The sequence below is a fragment of the Psittacula echo genome (genome assembly GCF_963264785.1).
Source record: "Psittacula echo genome assembly, chromosome: 3".
In the NCBI taxonomy this organism is placed as follows: Eukaryota; Metazoa; Chordata; class Aves; order Psittaciformes; family Psittacidae; genus Psittacula; species Psittacula echo.
In genome coordinates this window covers 99955436-99981142 of record NC_137736.1, presented here as the reverse complement: position 1 = coordinate 99981142, position 25707 = coordinate 99955436, and the positions used below count along the sequence as shown (strand labels likewise).

The 25707-nt window shown below is 40.5% G+C and overlaps 1 protein-coding gene across 2 annotated transcripts in view; it reads right to left on the bottom strand.

Moving 5' to 3' along the window:
- RNASEH2B (ribonuclease H2 subunit B) overlaps positions 1 to 23259 on the bottom strand; it is a 39638-nt gene extending 16379 nt beyond the window's left edge. The window contains exons 1-5 of one of the 2 annotated variants that reach the window (XM_080613795.1): positions 23140 to 23259; positions 10731 to 10802; positions 7663 to 7770; positions 5370 to 5446; positions 2626 to 2746 (exon numbers count right to left, since the gene is read on the bottom strand). In XM_080613795.1, coding sequence (XP_080469921.1) covers positions 2626 to 2746; positions 5370 to 5446; positions 7663 to 7770; positions 10731 to 10802; positions 23140 to 23203 — 442 coding nt within the window. In that variant the 5' untranslated portion in view covers positions 23204 to 23259. Of the gene's footprint in view, positions 1 to 2625; positions 2747 to 5369; positions 5447 to 7662; positions 7771 to 10730; positions 12189 to 23139 lie in introns of those variants that run through there. The other variant, XM_080613794.1, reaches the window with a different exon arrangement.
- Positions 23260 to 25707: the final 2448 nt, after the last annotated feature.

Sequence of the window (25707 nt, the reverse complement as noted above, 5' to 3'; positions counted from 1 at the left end):
TGATGGATAACAACTGCAAACACAGTTTCAGAATGGATACACAGGTTAGGCCAAGATACAAGACCTTGTCTACAGCACTTATATATATATATATATATTTTTTTTTTTACTTTGCTGTTATGAAGGGAACATAAATATAGCCCAAAGGCAGCAGTGTTGTTTGGACGAAGTGCCTCTTCAGAAAAATAATCCAGACCTTGTCCTACATTCCTGTAGGATTCTTTTTAATTTGACAGACAAGAGGATCTGGCATAATTTATCACCTTCTTGGGTGCACAGAAGATTAGCACTCCTTCTCTCACCCCTAGCTCCTTAAGCAGTGTTAGACAGCAATTGCCTAAAAGCTTAATAATAGTTATTACTGGAAACACTTATCACTTCATGGGAAGGCAAAAGCGGTTTTGCAGTTCAGATGCATCTGTTTCAAGAAGTCTCCTCTAAAGTCAGACCTTAACCAAAGAAAAAGGTTCCCTGCTCCCAGTGATACTGCATGTAACTAAATGTTTTCTGAAGGTTCTTTTGGAAATACCAGAGTATCGCAATAGCACATAATTCCAACTACCACAGTACCAGCAAGAATGTAACAACAGTCTTGCCCAGATTTCTTGCTTTCTTGTTAAAGTGACCATTTTCCATGGAAACATGTCCTGCCCTAAAGTTCAAATTGATTTTCGGGGGGAGGCAACTGCCCTACATTACATTACGATATGCACCATATCGTACTGGAAATATTTAAACTTGGATCTCTAAATGTTTCAGGAAAAAACCACAGCACCCCCCTTATCGATGTTGTAGACAGCAATAAAGAGGTCTGGTGTTTTACTTCTCAGCAAGGTTTTCATCCTTCCATCACCTTTCTTGGCCACTTCCCAATTATCTGTATATTACCTAAATATTTCTTCTTATATATATATCAAGGGCAGAGTGCTTCATGAAAACAAATTCCTAATGTTCCTGGCTTCTATTCTGTGTACTTCAACTCCCTGGAGGCATTCTACATGCATAAGGGTCAGGCATCTCAGTTGTTTTGTACTTGGTGGTAAATTCCATGCTCTTAAGACTCCTGTATTTCCTTCTGTAGACCTCCCACCTGTGAGTGGGGAAACTTCCATTCCCTACTAGGAAGTCAGCAAGCATAAGGAGAATGGTCTTTAAAGGACTGAATATAAAAACTGAGGTCTTGTATCTTCCACAGGTCTGCCAAGCTGTGAAAATTATGCAGTGCTCCTTCCTCTTCCTTGAAAGCATAAATTGTCCTCAAAGAAAATAAAAGCCCCCATACCAAAGTGTATTCTGGGCAATAGTTCAGGAATCTATGCACAGAATTCATACTTTGCTGATTTTTTCCATTTAGATTTTCTCTCTCACACAAGCATCCCAATCAAGTTCTCTTTTTCATAGAATCATAGAACAGTCAGGGTTAGAAATGACCTTAAGATCATCTAGTTCCAACTCCCCCACCATGGGCACGGACACCTCACACTAAACCATGCCACCCAAGGCCTCATCCAACCTCGCCTTGAACACCGCCAAGGATGGAGCATTCACAACCTCCCTGGACAACCCATTCCAGTGCCTCACCACCCTCTCAGTAAAGAATTTCTTCCTTAGATCCAATCTAAACTTCCCCTGTGTAAGTTTGAACCCGTTACCCCTTGTCCTGTCACTACAGTCCCTGATGAAGAGTCCATCCCCAGCATCCTTGTAGGCCCCTTTCAGATACTGGAAGGCTGCTATGAGGTCTCCACGCAGCCTTCTCTTCTCCAGGCTGAACAGCCCCAACTTTCTCAGCCTGTCTTCATATGGGAGGTGCTCCAGCCTCCTGATCGTCCTCGTGGCCCTGCTCTGGACTTGTTCCAACAGTTCCATATCCTTTTTATGTTGAGGACACCAGAACTGCACACAATACTCCAAGTGAGGTCTCAGGAGAGCAGAGTAGAGGGGCAGGATCACCTCCTTTGACCTTCTGGTCATGCTCCTTTCGATGCAGCCCAGGATACGGTTGACTTTCTGGGCTGCAAACGCACACTGCCAGCTCATGTTCATTTTCTCATCGACCAACATCCCCAAGTCCTTCTCTGCAGGGCAGAGGACTAAAAAATTAAAATTATTTTAATTTTTAAAAAATTAAGTCTCCTTTCTCAGCAGCATGTTCCCTCTTTTTCAGCTTTTTCCTACTCATCATTTTAATGCCTTGCAAGAAAGGGAGAAGAAAGCTAACTGGACAATGGTTAAGTTCTTCCACACCAGACCATCCAACACTTTGTAGAGAATTGAGAGAGTTGTAAAACTTTCATCAAAAGGCAAAGAAACTTCACAACACATACAGTATGTCGAGAACTCTGATCAGTTTATCATTTTTATGACACGAACTGCAAAAGTATTGTGCAAAAAGACTGCACAAGTATTTTAGTTACATCAGATAATCTGAGATCCACACATTACTATTCACAGTACTGCAACAACAATTTCTGAGCTTAAACATCTATTCTTAAAGTATAGCTGTATTCAGCACTCTGGGTGTTTGGTAAAGCAAAACCCAGTATTTCAACCTATCTTGTAATGAAGTGACACTAAGAAATCCAGTCTTTTTTTTTTTAATTTGCCCCAGCCCCTTTTTTTCACCTTTTACTTCTGTTATATGATGTATGTATGGTTTAACATCTGCACAGTTCAGCAGCAACGGGCAGTTAGGATAGTCTGAGTCTATCACAACTTGATCGAGTGGTTGAAACTTTCCTTGTTGCTGAAAATACATCAAAAGGATTATAAGGAGTTATTATGATGTTAAGACACATATACACACTACAGTTATACAGAAATACATATGCATGCAATGGCCATGGCATTAAAAAGGATTTAAAGAAGATCATATTTTGAATGGTAACACATGACACAGTCAGAAACTGATTACAAAGCAAGCTATAAATATTTATTTCAAACCGGTAAATATCTGCAAAATGCTGAACTCTTCTATTACTGCACTTAAAGGCCAGATTTAAAACAACTCGGGGAAAAACTAATGTGAAGTACAGTGGGATTTTTTGGAAGATGACACAAGACACAGTAGTCACTGTGTGCCAATAACATTTTAGATCAAAACCCGTTGGATTACATCCACTGTCATAACTTCTATTCAAATTTTGCTTTTCCTTCCACAAAGAGAATTCTCAAAAGAGCAGGGCAGCTTCTGGAACACAGTATTAACCTTTCACCTCTGCAAAGTAAATTCCAGTTTGGCCAGAGTACGTACATAAAGTGATTTTGGCACAACTTAAATAGCCCCACACATGACAGAATCATCAAACAAATTTTGCCGTTGCCAAACAATGCATAATCATTCAGCATTGTCTGGCACAACTGGCAGCCTTCCCTTTGGAAAGATCCTTCAGCGCATCAGTAGAAAGACTCAGTGAGCTCTCCATCCTTAGAGAGTGCATGGTCTCAGGAGCCAAAGCTGAAGTCATTATACTGGTCAGCATGAAAAAAACCCACTTGGGTATACTGCTTTCACTATTAATTAATCCTCCTGCTGGACAGTCAGAGGCTTAATAAAAGTAATCATCCATTGATAAATCACAATAAAAACAAGCAAAAAACCCCAAACAAACTAACAACAACAACAAAGAACAAAAAACAAAACCAAAAACACAACAGAAAGTATTTTTCTCCTGGTAAACAAAAGGCACAATAACAATGGCAAAAAGAATATTGTAAGATGCAGAAATAAAGCTGGAACAGACTTTTTCCTATAGATAACTTACCTGCACAAACCTGCTTGTGTCCCAAAACAAGACAGCCACATTTACATTGTGCAGTAGAAGAGATATTAAGCCAAAAAAGCCCGCTGGATAGGAGATGGCTCTGCTCAAAAGACACATTAAGCAACCCTTCATCACACTATCAAAACCCAAGAATGGTGCAAAGGATGACCCTAACACACCCAGTGTGTACTCTGACACCCACTAGTTCAAGTCAAGTGACTGTGATGCATTCAAGTTGGTCCTGCATGAAGTATCTGCAACACAATCCTCAAGACTTCCCCTTACTGAAAAATAGGCTAACTTAGGCAGGGCACTGCAGGAATGCATTTGCCCTGATTTAGGACTCAGAACAGCTCTATGGCATTTATCTGGCATTGTGCCTGGCCTAGAAAACCAGAAAACCTAGAAAACAATGTACCAAGAAAGTAAAGGGCGGTACACGATGCTTCCCAGGCACAGAAACAGCGGCAGTTGTTGTTCTTTACTCAGGCTACCTCAACACTTTACCACATAGAGGACATTTACTGTTTCCCTAATTAGGGTTTGGTATAAAGCTTTAAATGGATCCTGAATTTGAAGATAGCAGAGTGCCTAGAGAATAAGCTGAACTATTCCTTGTGAAATGACTTCTTCTGATGGGCCATCCTGAAGAAGGAACAGACCACGGAAAAGCAGAATATATTTGCACATCCTATACCATAAATAATTTAAAAATAATGACAGAATAACAGGTTACGATTACAAATGCGTAGTAGGACTTTATTTCTTCATCGTATAAAAATTTTCTCCTGCATTCTCCACTTGCAGTCTAAAGCACAAAACAACAAACAACCTCATAGGAAATGCTATTAGAGCAAAAAACTCTTAGGATGCATAGACTGAATTTACTGCCTCTATGAAAAAGAAAAAAACCCAAGGATCAACATTTACATTTTATTTTATGTCCTTTTTACCACTGGCAGATTATAAGCAATAAATCAGTAACTTTGCCTATGCCTTTTGATAAACTTTAGAAATTTAAGGAGGTTTTGCCATACCCATGATAAATCCAATTAAGCCATTTATCAATTATACAACTTTCGGACATTTGAGCATCCTGTTGCTGATACAGCATCTCTACAAATACTGCTTCTGAGAAGGCAGTGTTTCCTTTTACGTTCAAACTGCCACAGAAATGTTTCTTCTCCTTCTCCATAGCATCCAAATTCTTCTTTGTTTTTCCCTTCTTTCCCAAAATGACTCATCTACTGATGCCTAAGAAAGGGCACTGGCTTGTTTTACTCTGATGACATCTCATCGGTTAAAATTCAGTTGTTCCGGGATAGGCTCTCACAAAAGCGCAAAAGAGATTCTCTGCTTCTCTTAAAAAGGAGATGATTAGAATTTGCTGATATTGGAAGCTGACTCCTCGAATATACTGACAAAAAAATCTTCATGCAAATAAAAAAAAAAATTCTAGGGTGTGTATTTCTGCTTTAAATGCAAATTAAATTTCCATTATTATGGAAACCCCTCTTCGTAAAATTAACACAACTTCTGCAGAAGATGAAGACAGAAATAATATTTTCTCCTAAGAATTCCAGTGAAAAAATAAAGCAGGCTTACCTCCTTGTCTGCCTTTATGAGGTAGTAAAGTACCAGAAATAAGGGGTCCATCGGTGTAACAAACAGCAGGCGCCCATCTGAGTGATAGATATGTAAGAGTAAGCTTAGTACCAAAAACCTTAATACATTAACTTTTTTTTTTTTTTTTTTTTTAATGTTTTTCAGGAGTGTGGACAAGAAGAGGAGATTTTGTTGGGGTTTTTTAGTCTTCCAGTATTTTAATAAATGGGCAGGAAAACAGTCTTTGTGATTTTACACTAAAAATACAGAGAGAACTCAATTCTCAACCCTGCCAAACCAAAGCACAAGCTCCACTACAGGTCTGCTGGCTTCAAGCACTCTTAGTTTGCCTTTTTCTTAACTATATTAAAACCAGCAAAATTGAAGCTGCCCTCTATTGGGAGATTTGGGTGTAACAGAAACTTGAGTTTAGATACCAGATATATATAGTATACTCCACCTCAACCACTGGGCAAGGCAACACTGTGCTGGCTGAAAAGGTAGGCAGGGCAAGAAAGAATTTCAAGAGCTAGTTAAGTTAGATATGCCTCTCATCTGTATGGGGGAAATCTGTTCCTAATAGAACAAAATAAACTTAAATAAATCAGAAAATATGGCTCAGTATGTTGAAGTTACACACAAAGGAAGAAGTTGGTTTCCCACTGAAACTGACACCTCGGCCCATCTAGACCTCATTGTAGGACAATGGCTTAGCCAGGCTTTTTGTATAATTGCAGATAATTGGAAACAACGTAACATCAAGGAAATTCACTAATAAGGCCAAATAATTGATGATAATTTGACATTAATTAGCAAACCAAAAGCAAGTAAATGTAGTTTTTCTTTTGTTTTAAATCACATGGTTAAGACAATTAAAGAAATTCTCTTGCAATAGCCCTAAAACTAACAAAAGATGGGGTAGGAAGAACATGGTCTGGACAAAGCTAACACCTGCATTGCTAACATGGTGCATTGCACGAGGCAAAGCAATCATTAGGCAAAGTAAGCATCAGGACTACTTGCAGAAACACCAGTCACTTTCTCAAAGCTTTCATTTAAATGCTTTTCACTGTACCTTAGGAAGAGACATTTTTATTTGTTCTAAAGAGTTCGGACTCACTATAGGTGTACAAAGACCTCTGGCCTTCTCTGCATGCAAGACAATTTGCAAACACTCAGTTTTTTTGGGTAGTTCTTCTCCTGACTGTTTCACGGATGCAGCAGCCTGACATTCATGAACAATTTCCCCCTTCCTGTATCTTTTAAAGAAAACTGTGGTGATGATTCCTTAAGGCAACTGTTTCCCAAGGGCCAAAACAGAGGTTAGAAAGGGAGGGGGAGAATACAATGTGGACATAATTGGGAGCAGGGAGCGGATCCAGTCTTCTGGCTCACACCCAGATGGAGCAAGGAAAAGCTCACAGTCATATCGCTTGCATAGCTATATGTGCCTGCAGAGGATGTTTAAAACTTAACACGTGCTTTGGGATATTACGGTTAAAGAAGGCGTATGTCTGGTGGGGTTGCTTTTATTTATTACTAAAAATGGTTCTAGTTAAAAAGGATAAAATAAATATACTTTCATCTCCTGAATTAATATTTATTCCTTGGTCTATGGACATGCCATCAGGGAAACACTACTGCAATGACATCCTTACTGATAAAGGATTGTTAAAGCTGTTACAAACAGTTATACAAGTTTCCTCTCCATTTTCAGAAAGGCAAGGTAGGATCAGAGAATGACTAGGATGTTATAAAAGAGCTCACTTCAGACCAAACACCGAAATGGCACCTTTAAACAGCAAACCTATCTTGAGATACCAGCACTCACACACGGGACTACAGAGGTAACTGAAAGAAAGCAAGACCATACATTCCAATGCTTGGAGCTCTAACACACCACTCAGAGCTAAGGCCCTCCAGCCCTTTTTTCCCCCTGTAGGATAACACATATTTTACTTACAGAAAGGACTTTCTGGTGTGATTGATAAGGCAAGCTAAGTATTTTATGGCACTTCAGTTTAAATATAATTGAATGACCTCCCCTCCGCCCCAAAGACAAATGAACATCTGTCTAATTGAGGCTGCCAAAGGCAGCCTTTTAAAGAGAGACCACAAAGCTCCCAGCCCTGGTTAAATCCAGATGGCAGATGAGTGTGTCAGAAGGTGGGGATGTGATGCAGCATGCCCCAAACAACAAGGAAAAACACCTGTAAATTTACTAGAAGAGAGAGGAAAGGCTTTTGTATGAACATTAGTTACAGTTGGGAGAAGGATACATTATATTTCTCACCTTGTTGCACAGTCTGACCTATAAACCAGGAACGATTTTCCTCATGAAAAGCTTTTACTTCAAACAGCTGCTGTGCACCACTATTGAATAAGTAAAGAGTTGCTTCCCCTGTTGAAAAGAAATCTGGTTTGTGTTTGTAAGCTTTCACAAAAATCAAAAGAATACCCAGTATGTCTGAAGAATGTGCCTTATATACATACAGACACACAAACATACACACATTCTATATAAACTCACTACAAAGAAAGCTCAGACAAAGAAAACTATTATATACAGATGTTCATTTACCAGCTTTATAAACCAAACTGAATTTGAATCAATAAATAAGATGTGTGAATAGTTCATATTACAACACAAGGCCTTTGATCCAAACCCAAATCAAAATCACTCAAGAAATCAGCTTTTGTCTCTGTACTGAAGGAGAAAGGTGGAAAACAAGAAAATACTCGCTCCTTCCATTATGTTTGTCTTCAAGATAACAGGCTCTGGGTTAGGGGAACAAAAGCCTCAAACATTAAAGTGGCAACTTTAAATCTATTTTTTGTGTGCATCAAAATGGATTGCAAATGGCTCAGTATGGGTAGACAAATAAGGTGAACAAGGAAGCTAAAAAGTTGCTTCGAAATGCCCATCAGAATCTTTATACTTTGGAAAGCAAAGCTTTATTTTAGGCCAGCCTATAGCACAGCTCTGCCATTTCACATTAGGTCTGGGTTATAATAAAAAGGGTGACAAATATGTTGTGAACAGGATTGTATTTTCCATATTTAAACCAGAAAGCTGCCAGAACTACAGAAGGGGCCACTGAAATTGGTCAGCTGAGTCTGTGGCTGGACTGGTCCTGCCTTGGTTGCCAATCCAACTTCAAGAACAACTACAACATGGCAGTCCTGCTCAAAACACATAAATTGCAAAGCTGCACTGACTTGCTGACTGTAAAATGTCTCAGTGTAAGCCCCTGCAAGCTGACGCCAGCACTGCTGTTCTCAGTCTGCAGAGATCCCTAAGGCTGGAGGGATGTCAGCTGAATTGGGCAAACACATATCCTCCCCAAAATGACTGATAATGCTTTTTTCCCCCATTTATCCAAAAGACTGACCAGATGTTTAATCTCACCTAAGGAGATAATTTTAGTTCTCTTTTTCTTTTCATTCCCTCTTTCTTTTAGTTCTAATTTTTCTTTTGGGGAGGAGAAAAGTGAAAACTAGGTAAGAGGAGGAGCACAGATTTCAATCATTACCACATGCTTCTCAGCAATGGTCTATACCATAGTTAGATCAGTACCAGACATCAAACTACTCACAGAAGTACTCACTGAACAACTTAAGACTCTTACCAGTGAGCACGCTAGCCAAATGCAGTGATGAGCTACAAAATTTTACGAAAGGGACTAAATATTGCGTAACTCCAGCTTCTTAATTTACTTTCTTTTGTTAAAAGGACAGTCACCACAGGTTCCCAGCAATGTCATTAGACAGAAACTCCAGGGGATGGAGAGAGAACCCAGGCAGCTTTGCTCAGAACTTTACCACTTCAGTGAGTTGCCTAAGTTTTGTGGTATTGTTATTTCCTTTCTTTTAGTTCAGCACTTTTAAAAATGCATCTTGTGGTACTTCTGAACTGCAAGCTAAACCCTAGTTTATAGTCTTTGTAAGGGACAAAAATTTTGTCCTTTTTACCTGTCTAAAAAAAGGACCATGCACACTTCTATTTAATAAAGTGGTTCACATGAATTCTACTGAGCCGAGTCCTTCAGTGCACATTTATACAATATCTGGCATCAACAACTCATCTGTTAGACCCAAATGTAAGGAAAATACATTAATAGGGTGTTCTCAGTCCTTCCATTTTCAGACCCTATACTTATAATGGTCTACATAACTGAAAGTTTTTGCAGGTCTATAAATAAGCTCCTGTAAATTCTAAAGGAACACACCCAGACAATTATACTTTAGGTTTTCCCCAGAAACCTTTCCCAAGATCTCTGATTTCACAAGGTAAATAGATCTCTTTGTCCACAGAGAAAAGCAAATTAATACCCATGCTTTTAAAAACACAACATATTAGAAAGCCAATATAACACAGCAGGTGGAAAATACCTGTGGCTATATATTCCCATTGCAAATCTAAGCATTCAAAAAGCAGGTATCATGAATAAGTGAGTTCACACTTTTTATCTACGGTTTTTAATTCTTTTCCTCTTTCAAGAACAAGTAGCAGTTACTATACTGACACATTAAAATGTACCTGAAGACTTTAGTTAAACATATATAAATAGAAGCAGTTAATTTCAAAACAAAACCATACAACTTAAGTCTACAGAAAACACATGAGCTTATGATACAGAAAAAAAAAAAATCGAACAACATGAAATGTGGTTTTCAAACAAAATATTTTAACCCTAACACAGGCTTACTACAAGTTTCTGTTGCAATGCCTCGTACTCCAATTATTACATTACTCAGTAGTAACGAATCCTTGACAAAAAGAACAATTTGTCTAGCAGAAAATAGCTGAGGGATGGTAGTGTCATTATATTGTCTGCATTTGCTGGTCTTTCCAATGTATTTTGAATTCAAAGTGTCTCATCATCTATTAACAAGAAAAGAGACACCACCACTTGGACCAGGGCAAGAAGAAAATTTGATTTTAAAATGAAAAGACTCAAAAAGCTTGGTAAGTATAATTGAATCAGATCTTGTAACTCTATTTATTTTATAGCATAGGATGAATGCTATGAAGCCTAAATTTGCATTAAAAAAAGGCCCGGGCTTAACACCCAACACTGTAAGCTCCCCAAAACTAATGCACTTAAAAACAGAACTTACATTACACCTCTTTCTTTGTGCTGCCAATATTTCTGATGAATAAACAGTTCAATCAATTGAAATTATAAAAGAAATCCTAAATGTTTGCACAGCATTAACTATCTGGCATCGCCAGCAGTGTTTTTGGCGCGTAAGACTTCTACTATCATCATTATTTCAGCTTGCAAAATATGAACCTTTTGGTGGTGGAGGGAATCAACCAGAACATTAATAGGTTCATGTCACAATTGCAAAACTTGCCTGTGTTTGGATTGCGCAGCTTTGTAAACAAAGGTTCGCTGTCAGGTGTCTCAGGAAAGTCAGTAGCAGCCTCTGTAGGGGGAGAGGAAAAAGTTATGGCCTCATAAATGAAGAAGTATTTCACGTTCTGCCATGCTTCTCCAAGGCATTCAGAATCAACTGGACTGACACTTTTTGAAAACTCATGTATTTTCTGCCTGAAAGTTATAAGCTTCATCCCAAATTCATCCTACCTGATCAAGACATCTAAATTATGATTCCAGACTTCCTGGCACTCTCTATCTGCCACAGGAAAGATATGCACCTGGGGATGATTTAGATTTTGAAAACCATTTCCCCCTAGAGAGCCTCAGGCAAGAGAGGCCCTAAGTTTGACATCTCAGTTAAGTGAGATGAACTGATATGTTGCCCTGTATAGTCACAAAGACAATGGGAATGCTTTGGTAAGTTAGGCCAAGCACAGCATGGACACTAAAAAGTTAAAAATGCAAAAGGTAAAATATTCATGGGAAGAAACAGTGGTCCTCTAAAGCTTTCAAGAAGCCCAATTATGCAGGAATACAGGTCAGGAATTGTCTTGAGTGGTTGTTACTACATATGCACACTTGTTTATCTGTTATATATAATCTTGAAAAATAAAGAGTGCATTTAATTCCCTCCAGAGGAAAAAGAAGCTGAGGGAAAACAGCACCTCTGGCTTAAGCCTCTGACAGTTGTTCTCCTTTCTGTGTCTTTAAGAAAAAAAAACAAAACCAAAAACAAACCAACAAAAAACAGAACCATGAAGTACTATTTCCCTGTGAAAATAAAAAAAATAAATAAAAACCAGAAAGGAAACAGTTCCCACAAGGATGCTGAGTCAAGTCTGAGAAAACATCTATAAGGATCCCCAGTTAATTATATTCTGTCCAAGTTCTCTTTTAGGGGAATTCTAACTTACATTTATGAAAACAACTTCCCACATCTGAATGAAGAGCAACATGACAGCATCATCCTTCTTAGCTTGCACGCCGCAAGTTCTGTCCCTGTTCCTTTCATATAGGCATTCATCAGAGCAAGAAAAATTACTAAAGCATTTCACATACATAACTAGTATCCAGACCCCACAGAATGGACTGACAGAGATCAGACTGATATTTGCTGCTGAGGAAAGCAGAGAGGGGTGGCTGAGGCGAGCTGCACAGCTATGCACAAGGGAGGCCGCTGGAAGGAACAGAAGTGCCACATCGTAGTCCTTCACCTTTCAATAGCATCCAGGAGGTTTGTGGAGAGGGAAATATCACAGTTCTTGTCTATGGAAAACAGGGAAGTAGGAACTTCAAGTACACCAAAAATAGGTGTCCTCCACTCTGGCTGAAAGCCTTTCCCCAACACACCTGGAAAGGGCAGGTGGACTTCTCACAGGCTGTTCACTGGCACCTCAGTGGCAAGAAAAATTAAAGCCCTAAATAACCCTCATCTTTCACATCCACTCCTGGTTATTCAGTTCTGCCACAAACAGAAATCACCCAGATAAAGACATAAGCAAGGCTTAAAAAGCAAGCGTGCTTTGTGATAAAGTGTTGGGAGGATAATAGTTCTCAGAGAGATTTGGAGAATTTACAGTCATTTTCTTCCCCTGAATTTTTAGCAGAGTCTTCAGGTGGCCTGAAAAAGTGCTTTAAAAAGTTTCAATATAAGTTGAGGGTTTTTAATGGAAGAAGTCCGTATTTGCTAACCAAACTTGCTTCATATACTGATACATAAACACACATGGTTGTCAAGCTACATTTGCCCTGGCAAAGGTGAACTTCAAATTTCTAGAGCTGTATATATTTCAATTCTTGACCACAGTTTAACATTAGTTTATTTTTTGTTACGTTTTAAAACACTACAGTGATTAATGACAGTGAAAGAAACACACTGCATGTGCTTACTTTGATGTGTTTCACATGAACATGTTAAAATATACACACTAAATGTGAGTTTCAAAATTTAAAACAAAATGCAAAACAAAAAAACCCCAAAGGAACTTTTAGCGCTCACTTGCTCTGCTTTCTTCATGCACAGATTTATGAACACTGGGAATGAGTCCAGCTGAGCCCTAAGTTGCATCTTGTATAATGTGAACAATTAAGTAGACAATCCTTCCTAATGCAGCTGTTTTTAATAAAGTTCACATCTTTATTTAGCTGATCTGTTCTTTTCCTAACTTTCTAGTAACACACTGGATTCATCCATCCCCGCTAAGCCTGGGAGACACCTGCAAACAGGGGGCACTCAGTGTAACAAACCCAAGGGATACAGTGTCCCACCTCTTCCTCATCAATCCTGTCTTCCCAGCCCAGATAACTGCCCTCCAGCACCAAGGCCTGCCCCATACTAGCCCAGTCTCAGTATCCTCTGCTCTGCCCCTTTGTACACGCAGCCTGGCCCTGCAGCTGCCTTGGCTCAGCCAGTAGCAATTCCCCACATGAAGAAGAGCACAGCTCTGCCCACGTAGTTCTCTGGTCCTCCCCAAGCTCCATGGGGTTCACCACTGCACAGCGGACAGCAGTGACCATACCTTAATGAAAAGTCTGAGTTGCAGCCTTCAGTCCCAGTATCTCCTGCTGTCAGGATCATAGTATATGTCACATTCTCCACACAGCCACCACAAAACGTGGTTTACCAGAAGGGGCACACACACAAGAAGTGGACAAAGGCAAAAGTGGTCTCTGAGTTTCTTTCACCTTCACTTTCCTCAAAATGTAGGCAATACCTCACTACATTTCCAGGAGCATCTGAAGTATATTTTTATTACAGATTGGCTGTACTAAATGTCAAGCTGGCAGACAGGGGTAACTGGGAGAATACCTGCTTGGAAAACTTCATGCAATATTTAACATGGCCTTAAGGGCAAAGAAGGCCCTAATTATCTGAATTTAAACACTTCATGACTAGGAAAAAGCTGCACAAGGGATTTTTTAAGTTAGGTGTCCAAACCTAACTTGTGTGTGCTCCGGCCTTTAGCCAGGAAAGGTAACTGGATTTCTTTAATATTACATTTATCAGTCCCTGTATTTGGGCAAGGATCTCTCCTAGCTAAGTAAATACAGACTTCTTAAAAAGCAGTACTGTAGCAGTTTTCTAGCAAAACTAAGAGTTAAACTACCAAATGTCTTGCAGCTTACAGCTGCAGGTTACATACAGCGAGTACAGGTCAGCTTACTAAAAGACGTGCCAGTATGATATGCTATTATCCTAGGAAAACATTCACTACAAGGGTACAAAAACTGACACAGGGGTAGAGAGAGGCTCAATTCTGTCCCAAGGAGGCATCTCAATTTGCAAGCCACCCTCTAAACTGCCAGAGAAGACAGCTGACAGGTACTTCCAGGGGGCACCCCAACTCACCTAAATCCTAAGCCCACCTGTATCATCCCCTGCAAGTACATGCCTCTATCTCCACTGAAATTACACACACCTCCAGCAAGACAGAATGAATCCAGATGTAGTACCACTGCGGTTGTACCAGAAGAGGAAGTTCTGAGGACAATTAAATGCCAACACTGGCCTGATAAGTATGTCTACTTGCTGAAGTCTACTGTTCATTTACTGTTTGCCAAATCATACAAAGCCCATCTAAAAATGTAGATGATACATCCATCAGTTGCATTGTACTCTATAGACAGAACCTCAGAATCCTAAAGCTGAGCGAGACTATAAAAGCTTAAACAGAGCTTTCCAATACAGAAAAGGAGAAAAGCCTATCGTATTTCGTGGAGGTCAGATATACAATCAGGCAAATTCTATAAAGTATATAAACAGAACAAAGTGAAAATGAACCAACTGTCAAACGATATCTGGCAATAATTACTTCCACAAAGAATAGATACAAGGCACTAATGAATCTGGCTATTTTAAAAAAAATGTTAGCTGGTACAGCAATATGAATAAATTGGAAAAGAACATAAAACTCCCACTAAGATCTATGAAACGGTTACGGACGATGCAAAGACTATTCATGTGTTTTGGTGGGTTTTTTTTGGGGGGGTTGGATTGGGGTTTTTTTAATTGCTTATAGAATACTATATATAACAGACTAATATCAAGTTATATGGAATTCCCATGCAAAGAGCTGCCAGCCATGCAAGCAAAAAGGCTGTAAATATCTGTCAATTGCGTAAGAGGAAAAAACCCTCTGAGAGCAAAAATTTCCCTACCACCATCGCTCTGCAAAAAACAGGATTATTTAAAAGTCTGGAAATATAAAGTTAAGATTTCATTTAAAAACAGATATTAAACCATACGTCACCTACACAAGTCTTTTCCATTCCCTTCTTAACTTCCAACCATGCACGAAAGATGTGTCAGACAGAGACATTACGATGGAGCCCACTAAACGGACATTTTATGGAAGACTTAAACTCCGTAGCCTAAGGGTAAGATATGCTAAATCAAATAATCATTTTATTTAGGTTCTTTTTAGAATCAGTCAACCCTGAAGTAAATCGTTTTAACTCAGTGCCTGTGTGCTCAGTCCTGCAGCATGCCCTAAAAAAAGTTCAATGAAAATTAATAAATCCAGTACTTTGTAGCACCCAAACTTTTGAAAACTTTTGTAAGCTAAAAGGTTATTAACTGTAAGTATAATGAATGAATTCAGGTATGCACAGACTGAGGGTACTGTTTCATGAATGGCTTCAAACGACCAAAGATCACAGGTCATTGAAAAGCTCAGTCTGGAGGTCCCAACCTCTGTTCACTCCCCTGTTGTATATCCCTGCTCCTTTCTTTGCATTAAAACTAGCAATCTCATGGCCACACAGCAAGTCAGCTCAGTTCACTGATCCAGCTGAGAAACAACCAGTCACAAAAAAAAAGTATTAATTTTCACCCAGATCAGTAAGCTCTTCTCACTCACCATAGAGTTACACGATCATTGGAACAAAGCAACAGAATCCATGGCAGAAGCAGATGGCATAGAATGTAACCTACTCTGTAAGTGATGCTGGGGTCTTTGACCAGTATAAGCTAATTAGAAAACTAGACTGTATGTGACTTCACAGAGGTAAGAAATCAAGAGATGAACCACAAGACTATATTGTTACTTCCTTGGCTCACATTACTCTCGGGGGGGGAGGGGGGTACTCTCAGGCACACAGCTCCATTTACCTCTGCAAACAGCCTCTTTTGCAGATGCTTATAAGTAAGATACAGCTTTGCACTTGCACACACTTGATTTTTGGAAATATCTTCTTAGTTGTTACTCAGTTATGCTAACTTGATGTTACCTAACCACCTTCTCCTCTCCTTGACTATACATATTACTAGCTTCTGTAAGAGGACTTGCCACGCCTGCTGTAAAAAATAGACTGGTTATCAGACAGACTGGCAATCCCAGCATTTAGTATCCGGTACCCTAAGGAAGTAACATGTAATGTGACATACTTTATACCCCTTAAAGTCTTTCTGGCTCCCATTTCACCTGAAAATCCTATAATAAAACATAATGATATGTTAGTGCTGAAAACGACACTGTTTTCTATCTTGAGCAAAACTTCAACCTGGAAATGCTACTAAATGGTTTAAAAGGTCCTTTGCTCCAGTAACTGCTATAAAATACAGCTAAATATTAAGGATTCTGCCTGAGAGTGTATTTTGGCTTCTACTTACACTGGCATCGTCCACTCCTTAGGCCAAAAAAACATGTTCATGGACTCACTGGCAGCAATGGACCATATTAATTCATCTGTTACTTAAATCTCAATGCTAGGCAGAACATGTAGAACTTTGAGCTTAATAGAGGAGAGATCAATCTTGAGAAGTTCAAGTACAGGTTATCACTTGAAAGGATAAAAACTTCAGACTTCCCTTCTCAATATTTATAGGGTCAACACTGGTGCAGATGTATTACTCCCTGAATCAGCTCTATTCCCATGTGCAGAGAGGCCTAAGTTGGCATAAGTTGGTCTCTTCCAAGCCAGATGGCAGAAAGCAGAAGTAGGAGATGGTGTTACACATTAAAACATCTCTTTTCAGTTATTTTATTTGCTATGCTTCCTTCTGGCTCCTTAGTTTGCCAGTCATATCTGCTTTATACACAGCTGAGCTCAGTATGCCTTTTAAGAGATGACATACAAGAAATGGTGCAAATTACCTGCAGGCAAAAGGCTTTGTTCAGGAAATGCAAATGCCAATTTAGGGGGAGGTTAAACAAAATATGCCCACGGAGTTCTAACTTCTGAAAGAAGCATATTCACATTCACCTTATTAAAAAGATATAAAAACATGGGCACATATTTTATATAGTATTTCTAATATTTTAAGTCAGCTATTAAAAAACATACGCATTTGTTTATTGTAAACATTATTTCCAAGTTCCTTATCTAATTTATTCTGGAAGTATTAATGTTCAAGCATCCTGCTCAATTTTGACATTCTTACAACTATGAATCAAACTCCCTAACAGTCCAGCAGTGTGGTCTCTTTTGTAGCAGATAAACTGAACTGGCTTTTAAATGCTAAATAAAAGCATGCATCAAAGCTTTAAGGGCAAGGTATGAGAATGGAAAGAAAATAAATACAAAACCTGCCTAATTTTAAAGCAAAACACTTTCAAGCATTAGGTATTCCACTACTTCTTTTGCTATGACATCTTCTCTCAATATGACCCAAAATTTTCAAGTCAAATGCTTCCTCTGCTGTTCCACAGACAAAAGTTCCTTAATCTCATCTGAAAGAACAAAGGATTAATTTAATGTGTGCTGATGCCCTATGGTTTGGCATCACAGTCCATCTATTTCTGCCTCCATCTGACTTTTGGCACACATGAGATTTGTTCAAACAACTTGCCAAGTCTAATGTGAAACTGCTCCTTTTATTTTTAAATAAGTAATTCCTAAAAATAATAGGATTGTTAATTTCCTTCCCCCCTTACAATCCTTCCAGTGGTATTCATATGGCAGTTCCCAGAAAACAATAAAAAAGCCAATCAATTTACTGTTGAAGAAAATAGCAGACTGAAAATATGTAGTAAACTAAACTTGCCTAGTTCACAAAAATAAAAGTTGAAAATAATTTTCAGCTTGCAGCTAACCTCTACTTCTTTTCCTAACGAAGACAAACTCTGAACAAATTAAATACAGCAGTATTAACTTTAGGTGTAGAGTGGAACACCAGGCTTAGAAAAGTGCCTTCAATTCCTGACCTGTTTGCTAAAACCAGTGAAGGATATAAATAATTTCAGTTCTGACTTAACACCTATCCCTCAGAAAGTGTACTGAAAAGAGACTGCCCTTCACACCCATCCTGTTAAGCAGCTAGTGTCATTTTGGTTGCTATTCACAAGACCAGTTTGAAGCCACTACGTAAGAATGTGTATTGGATATACAGATCCCAGCTAAGATCTAAGTCACACAAAGCAACTTTATCTAGGTATCTGAGGGTCTTTCAGAGCCCTGCCTTTAGAACCCTACAATTAAGTGGGGTATTTCTGTCTAGAAAATAATGTCTAGTGCTTGTGATTTTCAGAGAAAATATTAAAAATGGTAGTTCTATGGGCTCAGCTCACAAAGAAACTAGACATTTCCTATACGCACGTAAAAAAAAAATAAACTTCATTGGTTCAGGTTGTAGGATTTAAAAAAAAATGTACATGAATACTCCAGAAACACAGACAGAATCTCCTCTAGTCAAGCACAAAGAACACCATCAGCATCTTTCTAGCTGTGAGATGGCCAGGTTTTAATCCTCAGGAGCTACCTTGCTTCCCTTGTACCTGTTCAGTGGCCAGACCAATACAACAGGAAGCCTGTATAGGAAGCTCTACATCCTCAAGGATAAAGGAGGCTTGGATACATGGGTAATATAACATTCCTGATGATACAACTACTGCAAGAAATGCAGAAAAGCACAATCTGGAAAATCAGTCGTCCATCAATGAAGTCAATGTGGGTCCTTCAGGACTTGTTAGCACTTCAGTGTCTCTGTACCATGATTCCTCCAGAACTCCAGATTCGGGAGGTCTTCTTAACCATCGACGTCAACTAATCTGCACAAAGCAAGTTCAGATCCAGGTTCCCAGCCAAGCTAATAAAATCCCCTGGAATGTGAAGCACAGCACAGAAACACCCAAGTGGGTCTGCACAGAGCCAGCTTGGGTCCATCAGGACTTATTAGTTCAGACACTGCCTGAAAGCAGCTGCACTGCAAAGCTGGTCCTGGAAATAGCAGAGATGTGTTAACATGGCACAGCGCTTGAACTAATAAACTGTTAGTGCTGAGCAGAGTCTGCTCTAGGCCAAATCTGGTGCCTGTATATCCACAGCATAGTTAATCTGCAACTGGAGAAACTGCCCAAAGAATTGACTGTTTTGAGCCCGGCACGCACAGCTCTACTCCTACCCATACATCCAAGTTTTCAGTTCTCATCACCTCCCTCCATATGACCAATCGCTCCATCTACCCTCTTGCTGTTTGTTCATCATTTTCTCTTTTGATTACTCACATTCATTTCTCAGCCTTCCTCTAAATGTCCATGATAAGGCTGCACAATCCTGCCTCCACGGAAAAAAATAAGCAACAGCAGAAACACCATCACAAGAGCTCTCAGCAGGACAAGGGCAGGCTATTATTCCTACAGATAAAAAATGCTACCTCACCTAGACGCTGGTTACCATCCAGCCCAGATATGACTGAGGCTCTCCTTTCCTCTTCCTACTCAGACTTCCCTTGTGTGACTCTCGCATGCCAAATAACCTGAGTGCTTCAGTGTGGTGAAGGGCTGGGAGAGCAATGACTGTCACCGGGCTGCTGGTAAGAATGGTGAATGAGGAAACAATGTCACAGGAGAGAATGCAAGAACTGATGAAAATGAAGCACAGGGTGACTGGCCTGCTGACTGAACATCAACTCTGCTCCTCAGCTCAGGTAACTCTGCTCACCCTTCCCACCTTCACCCACCTCTATAATCCACGAAAAATACCAATGGATCCGTGTTGTGTGTAGCTCTGTCCTATGATGTGTAGGCATGAGATGGACACTAACAAAGTTTTTACAATACCAGAAATGTAATGATAGAGTTAATCACTTGCAACAGAAAATGACAGTCTGAATCTCCAGAACAGTTCAAGAGGGCTGAGATAACATATATCATTCATAAAACAACCACTCCAGCTGCATTACTCCTCTAGCCATAATCATGTCTTCCACAAAGAACAAGGCATTCTACCTGATTGAGATTCCTTGTTTCTAAGCTGTTTCCAGAACACTAAAATAAATATAAGAATTACAAAATCAAACAAAATTGAAATTTAACTCCTCTGTCATCACGTGCTCTAAACAGCAAGCAGCAATTTACTGACTATGCAATATAACAAAGTGTATAAATGTATACTGAAACAAGGAAATCAGTAATAATTTTATAACCTTCAATACTAAATCAGACAAGCATACTCTGCTCACTTTCTATGGCAATTAGAAAATTAAATCTGGCTGCTTACTTTTAGCTGCTGTGTTTCAGACATCAATGTCAGTTGCTGATGTCCAAAAAATAAAGAATCTCATCCTTCTCTTGCATGTGCTTTTTATAGTTCTGTTTCTATGTCCACATAACCAAGAAAACCACAGTCAGAGACTTATGCAAAATCAGCAAAAACCAACATAACAACTAAGGAATCAGAGCAACACATGCATCACAGTTCAGAAGACCAGCCATGATTCTGCCTTGTTCTAGGAAACTACTGTTAAACCTCTAACACTCCTAATGATTGAAAACTACTGATACTTCAGAAAGCAAGTTGTGGTTCTCATTGTTTTACTTCTATACTTGTAACAGATAGCATTCTTTTTCAGACTAAGACACTGAGCCTCTTTGTATAAGTAGTCACCTATAAGGGCATGTAGTGACATGACAAGGGGGAATGGTTTTAAAATGCAAGAGGGTAAATTATAGATTAGATATCAGGAAAAAATTCTTCACTATGAGGGTGGTGAGATACTGGAACTGGTTGCCCAAAGAAGTTGTGGATGCTCCATCCCTGAAAGTGCTCAAGGCCAGGCTGAATTGGGCTTTGAGCAACCTGGTCTAGCGGATGGTGTTCCTGCCCATTCTATGATCTCCTCCTATACAGAAACTTTTAAGATATCACATGCAACGAGAGATGAATGGCATATATCCAAGTGGAGATGCTATTAGATTGTGCAGAATGGTACCAATTATTAACCTTAAAAGCTGTTCTAGGAGGCAGACTACCCACGTGAGTACTTAAAACAAACCTAAGCTCTTGAAACCAAGACCTTAAAACATGTCTTTACTACAAGAAAGGTTTTGGAGCTTCTTGCATACCATTAAATCACACCTTGTTCCTTCTTCCCACTATGCACAGGATAATGGCCACAGGTACCAGAAGATAAATAGGCCATTGACACCTAGAAAGTGTTGGTAAACTTATTAACAAATGGTATTAAACTCGCATCCAGAACCAGATCTTGCAATTATTTACACCAGATATTTTTATGTATGTATGTGGCATAATGCTATGCAGTTTTATGAATATATGGATTGCCATATAAATAAAATTTAACATAGTCAAAGAGCATTTTTTATTATAAATCCAACTGCATTCATCTTCATTCACAAAAGTAATCCGATCTTCCTACCACAAATTCTGTTAAATGGCCAATGCAGAACTTCTGTGATCCATTCAACAAAGCCGAGAAATGCAAAATTCTGAAAAGAGTCAGACGTGAACTTTTAAAATAATCTCTTTTCTGGAAAAAGTTAAACCCAAACAAAAAATCATTAAATCTATTTCACTTCAGCAGTCCTATTTATACAACTGGCAAGTTTAATCAGCCTTGGGAGTTCTGAAATTATCAGCCACAGAATTTTTTTAAAATCACTACGTGCTCGGAGGTTCTACTAAGGCTTAATAAACTTTGTTACAGGTCTGGAGTACTATATAAATTTCGTGAGAGCTGTCCTGGCATAATTTGTAATACAAACTGTCTGGCTTCATGAAAGTTACAAGCTCTGGCTCCAATCCTTCAAACACTTACTGAAGAATTCAACTTACTGCACAGAACTGACTACTCATGCATAAGTTAAGCGTATTTGTAAATATTTGTACAGTATGGACATCTGTTGGCACAGCCATTCATCTGATACAAGATTCGCCTTTAAATCCTAGTCTGCAGAGAGTCAATATTAAAAAAAGGAATCCCTCATGTATAAAATCCTTCTTTAGGCATTAAGCATATCAGACTCCAAAGGGTGGATTGAAAAGTTAAAACCACAGGAAGGGTGGAATCAGTGAAACATAACAATTGGTTCTGTTTATCATGTAACTAGAGAACCCTGGTTTCTTATGGATACGTGTCTCAAGACTGAGCTCTTGCCTTGTTTTCAAACAAGCTTTCGCTCTACCTTTCCTTGAGAGGTGCCATTTATAACACTTCTCACATCATCACAGCCATTTTCACAAAACTCATAAAATTACTTCAAAGAGCTCCTCCTGCTTATCAGGTTTGGTTGAAATTAAGACTCAAACATTTTGGGTGGGGTAAGAAACAGGCACAATACAAAGATGACCCACAGATAATTGGAAGTTGCACTTCCTTCAGAAACGAAACTAAAAAATGTACTTATGCCTCCTAGCGCCTTGGAGCTTGAGCACATCCTGTTTCACTCATCCTCTTTAACACAAAAAAATTTGTGATCTGTGAATTTAAATTTTCAACGTGAAAAAAGGCACACATAAAAGGGAAAAGGCATCTTCCTAGTTATTCAGCACAAAGTGAGGGAAAGTAAGCCTACATCGTGTTTAAGGCCTTGTGTATACTGCATCTGCAGAACTGCCATGTGGAAGTCTCCTTCTTTAGACTATAGAGAGGAAGAGCTGAGGAGAGCCCACTCTGGCTTAGGACTTACAGTTTCCAAGGAATCTGTTTTAAAGCGGAGGCTTAGGGCATTAAACCATTTCCTCCCTCAAAAAAAGTAGGAACGGGCAAAGGGGACTACCACAGCAGAGAGATGATGGTGAGGCGACCAGCGATCTCAGTGACGAGACCTCTCCTCTCCCCGAGGTTCACACCACCGTTTGCGAAACAGGAGCGAGCTGCCCTGTGGAAGAAAACTAATGACACACAAAAATAAACCGCAGAGATGCACTGAGGGGAGCAGGGTCCATAGAGAGGGCAAGGCAGGTATACTCTGTAGGGCCTTGTGTAAAGGCTGTGTCTCGAAACGTCCTTATCACTGTAGGGCTGGGACTGGCTGTACGCAGCAGCTCAAGAGACCTGTCCCATCCCTCGGAGAGACGCATCCGTCTCCTCGCCGAGAGACTGCCCGGCCCCGCCGCGATGCGATACAGACGAGCACCGCCAGGGCCGGTCAGCGGGACGCTGCGGCAGAGCCTGTCCCGCCTCGAGGCCGCGCTGACGTTACCTGGTGCAATGAGCACCCACTGGCCAGGGTGCGCGCCCGCGGGACGCTGCTTCGCGCCGTGCATGCTCCGTACGCCCCAGCCGCCACCCGGGACCGCGCCACCGCTCTCGCCGCTCGCGCCACAACATGGCGGCCGAGGCGGGGCCGCATGGGGCGTGAGGGGAGGGGAGAGGAGGGGAGGGGATAGGAGAGAAGAGAAGAGGCACCACGCACTACCGCCTACCCAGCGGCTGGGCTTCCCGCAGCCTCTTGCGTGGTGGCGGATGGCACCACGCCGCGGGCGGGAGAGAGGTGCGGGCAGCAGCAGGGCACTGAGATGCGGACGATTCACTATCTCGTCCCCTATCGTGCCCCCCTCCCAAGTGGAGAGAATGGTACAAGCCATCGCGGGCGGTACAGAGGGCGGTAAAGCTTCTCTTCATCCTCGGGGCTGTTGGTCGAGCGGAGCAGGAGACGGAGGCGTTGTGGGCGGGTGCCGGCGCGGAGCCGTTTTCCGTCCCTCTCGGCCTAGGAGCGTACAGGCAGTGAGGCTACTTTCCCATACACGTCTTCCCCCTCATCTGAGGGCTGGCAGGCAAAGGCTTTCTTTTAACCCTGACCCCTCACAGGCTTGGGGGTGACCGTTTGGCAGTGGTGTGTGGCAGACATCCGGTGGCCATAGCTTGAGCTGTGCCTGCCGCTGCTCCACCGCTGCTAACCCCTGGCAGGGGGCAGCATCTCTGCCGAAAGCTTTGTGTAGACGGGGTGTAGCTTCGACTAGGTGTGATGAGTTTGGACGTAAGGGCTGAAATGCAGGGTCACGGATTTGGTTAACGGATTCTAACATCAAATGTGAGGGAGGACCGAAAGCTGGAGCTGTCCAGCCTGCAGAAGACTTGGGGGATCTTAATCCATGTACATAAATATCTCGTAGGGGGCCTAAAGAGGATGGAGCCAGGCTCATGGTGGTTGTCCTGAATGATCAGAGTCTCCATCAGTGGAGATGTTAAAAAGCTTACAGGACAACACCCTGAGCTCGCACTGCAGCTGGCACAGCCCTGAGCAGGGCCCTGGACTACACTCTCTCCAAGGGTGCCTGCCAGCCTCTGCCATTCTGTGGAACTTCATCCTCCAAGGCCAGGCATGGGCAGTCCTCTCATGACACTCATCCTCTCCAATATATATAACCTGATCCTGCTATAGTCGGGTCCTGCATCTTCAGATTGCACCATGGAGCCATAGTCAAAATAGGATCCACACTCACGTATTTTCGTACACATGTACATACACTTCGTTTTATCAGCGGAAGAATGGGTTGATGGCACTGTCCCGGAGATTTAGGAGACAAACATTATATGTTATCAAAAGTATTAAAGTATATCTATCAATTGTAAATCTCAGAGATATGAAACAAATATTAAAAACATGCTAACATCTATGCCCCAAACCAGAGCAGAACTAACCAAGGCCAACATATGCAAAACAGCTGAGTTGATCTAAGGCTGAAAGAAATAATTTCCTGAAGTTTGAGCATATACATTCATAACTGAGATTACATTAATCTAAATTTGTTTTATTTTAATTTTCCTGATTTTTTCCCCTGCTTGAAGTAGGGCAATACCCAAGTGCCAAAGACCACACCACACCATGTGTTTTGAAGAAGTCCATGCTGAAATCACTTGCTTTCACAGTGGTTGCAGTTTCCATACCATATGCCTGGGTTGCAACATTCACTGATGAGTCTTGTAAAACCCTTCTTAGTACTTTTGTTAGCAAAGAGAGAAGGGGGCTCCCAACTGTTCCACTGTAATCGTACAAGAGCACTGGAGGAGCAGAATAGAGCTGGTTGCTGTTGAAACCTTCTTAGAAGTAAAGCCTTCCACGTGGATAAAAGGTTCTCCATAAATAACAACATTGATTTGGCCTCCAGTTCTGAAAATGACTATGAGGTGCAGGCTGTTGTACACCACTGAGCTTAACAAAACTCCGGAAAAGCTGGGAATCCAACTGTGCAAACCTCCAGGTACAGTGTGTGTCAGGGTCAAGTCTAGAGGCAAAATCTGCAGTTGTTCCAGACATCCATTTCCTACCTAACTGTGGTGAGTGATGGAAATGTTGTAGCAAACATTGCTGTACATATACAAAACTGACTTACTGAGCTCACATTTTTCAAAGCACCAATCCGTCCTTATTTAAGCATCTGTTAAACAAGCTAATTTTCAGAAGTACCAAGTACTCCTGACACCAGTTGAACTGAATGGACATTCCAGGTGTTCTTTTTTAATTTATGAGCATCTCCCACAATCTCTAGATGCATATTGGTCCTGGGATCTATAATGTCCCTTTCCAGGGACATTCCCAAACAGAAATTCTCGAATGGGCCTGAATAAGGATTTAGAATGACATCAGTTTTGGAATAAAAATAATGCAGTAATTTATACATATTAAATATTTAAAGCTTTCTGTTGTTACTCATGCACATTTGAGATATACTGTCTGTCTTTATAAACAGAGGATATACTATATCATTATAAACAGAAGATATACTAGTTAGGGATTTCTGTCAGGAGCTGATGATACTAAAATCTT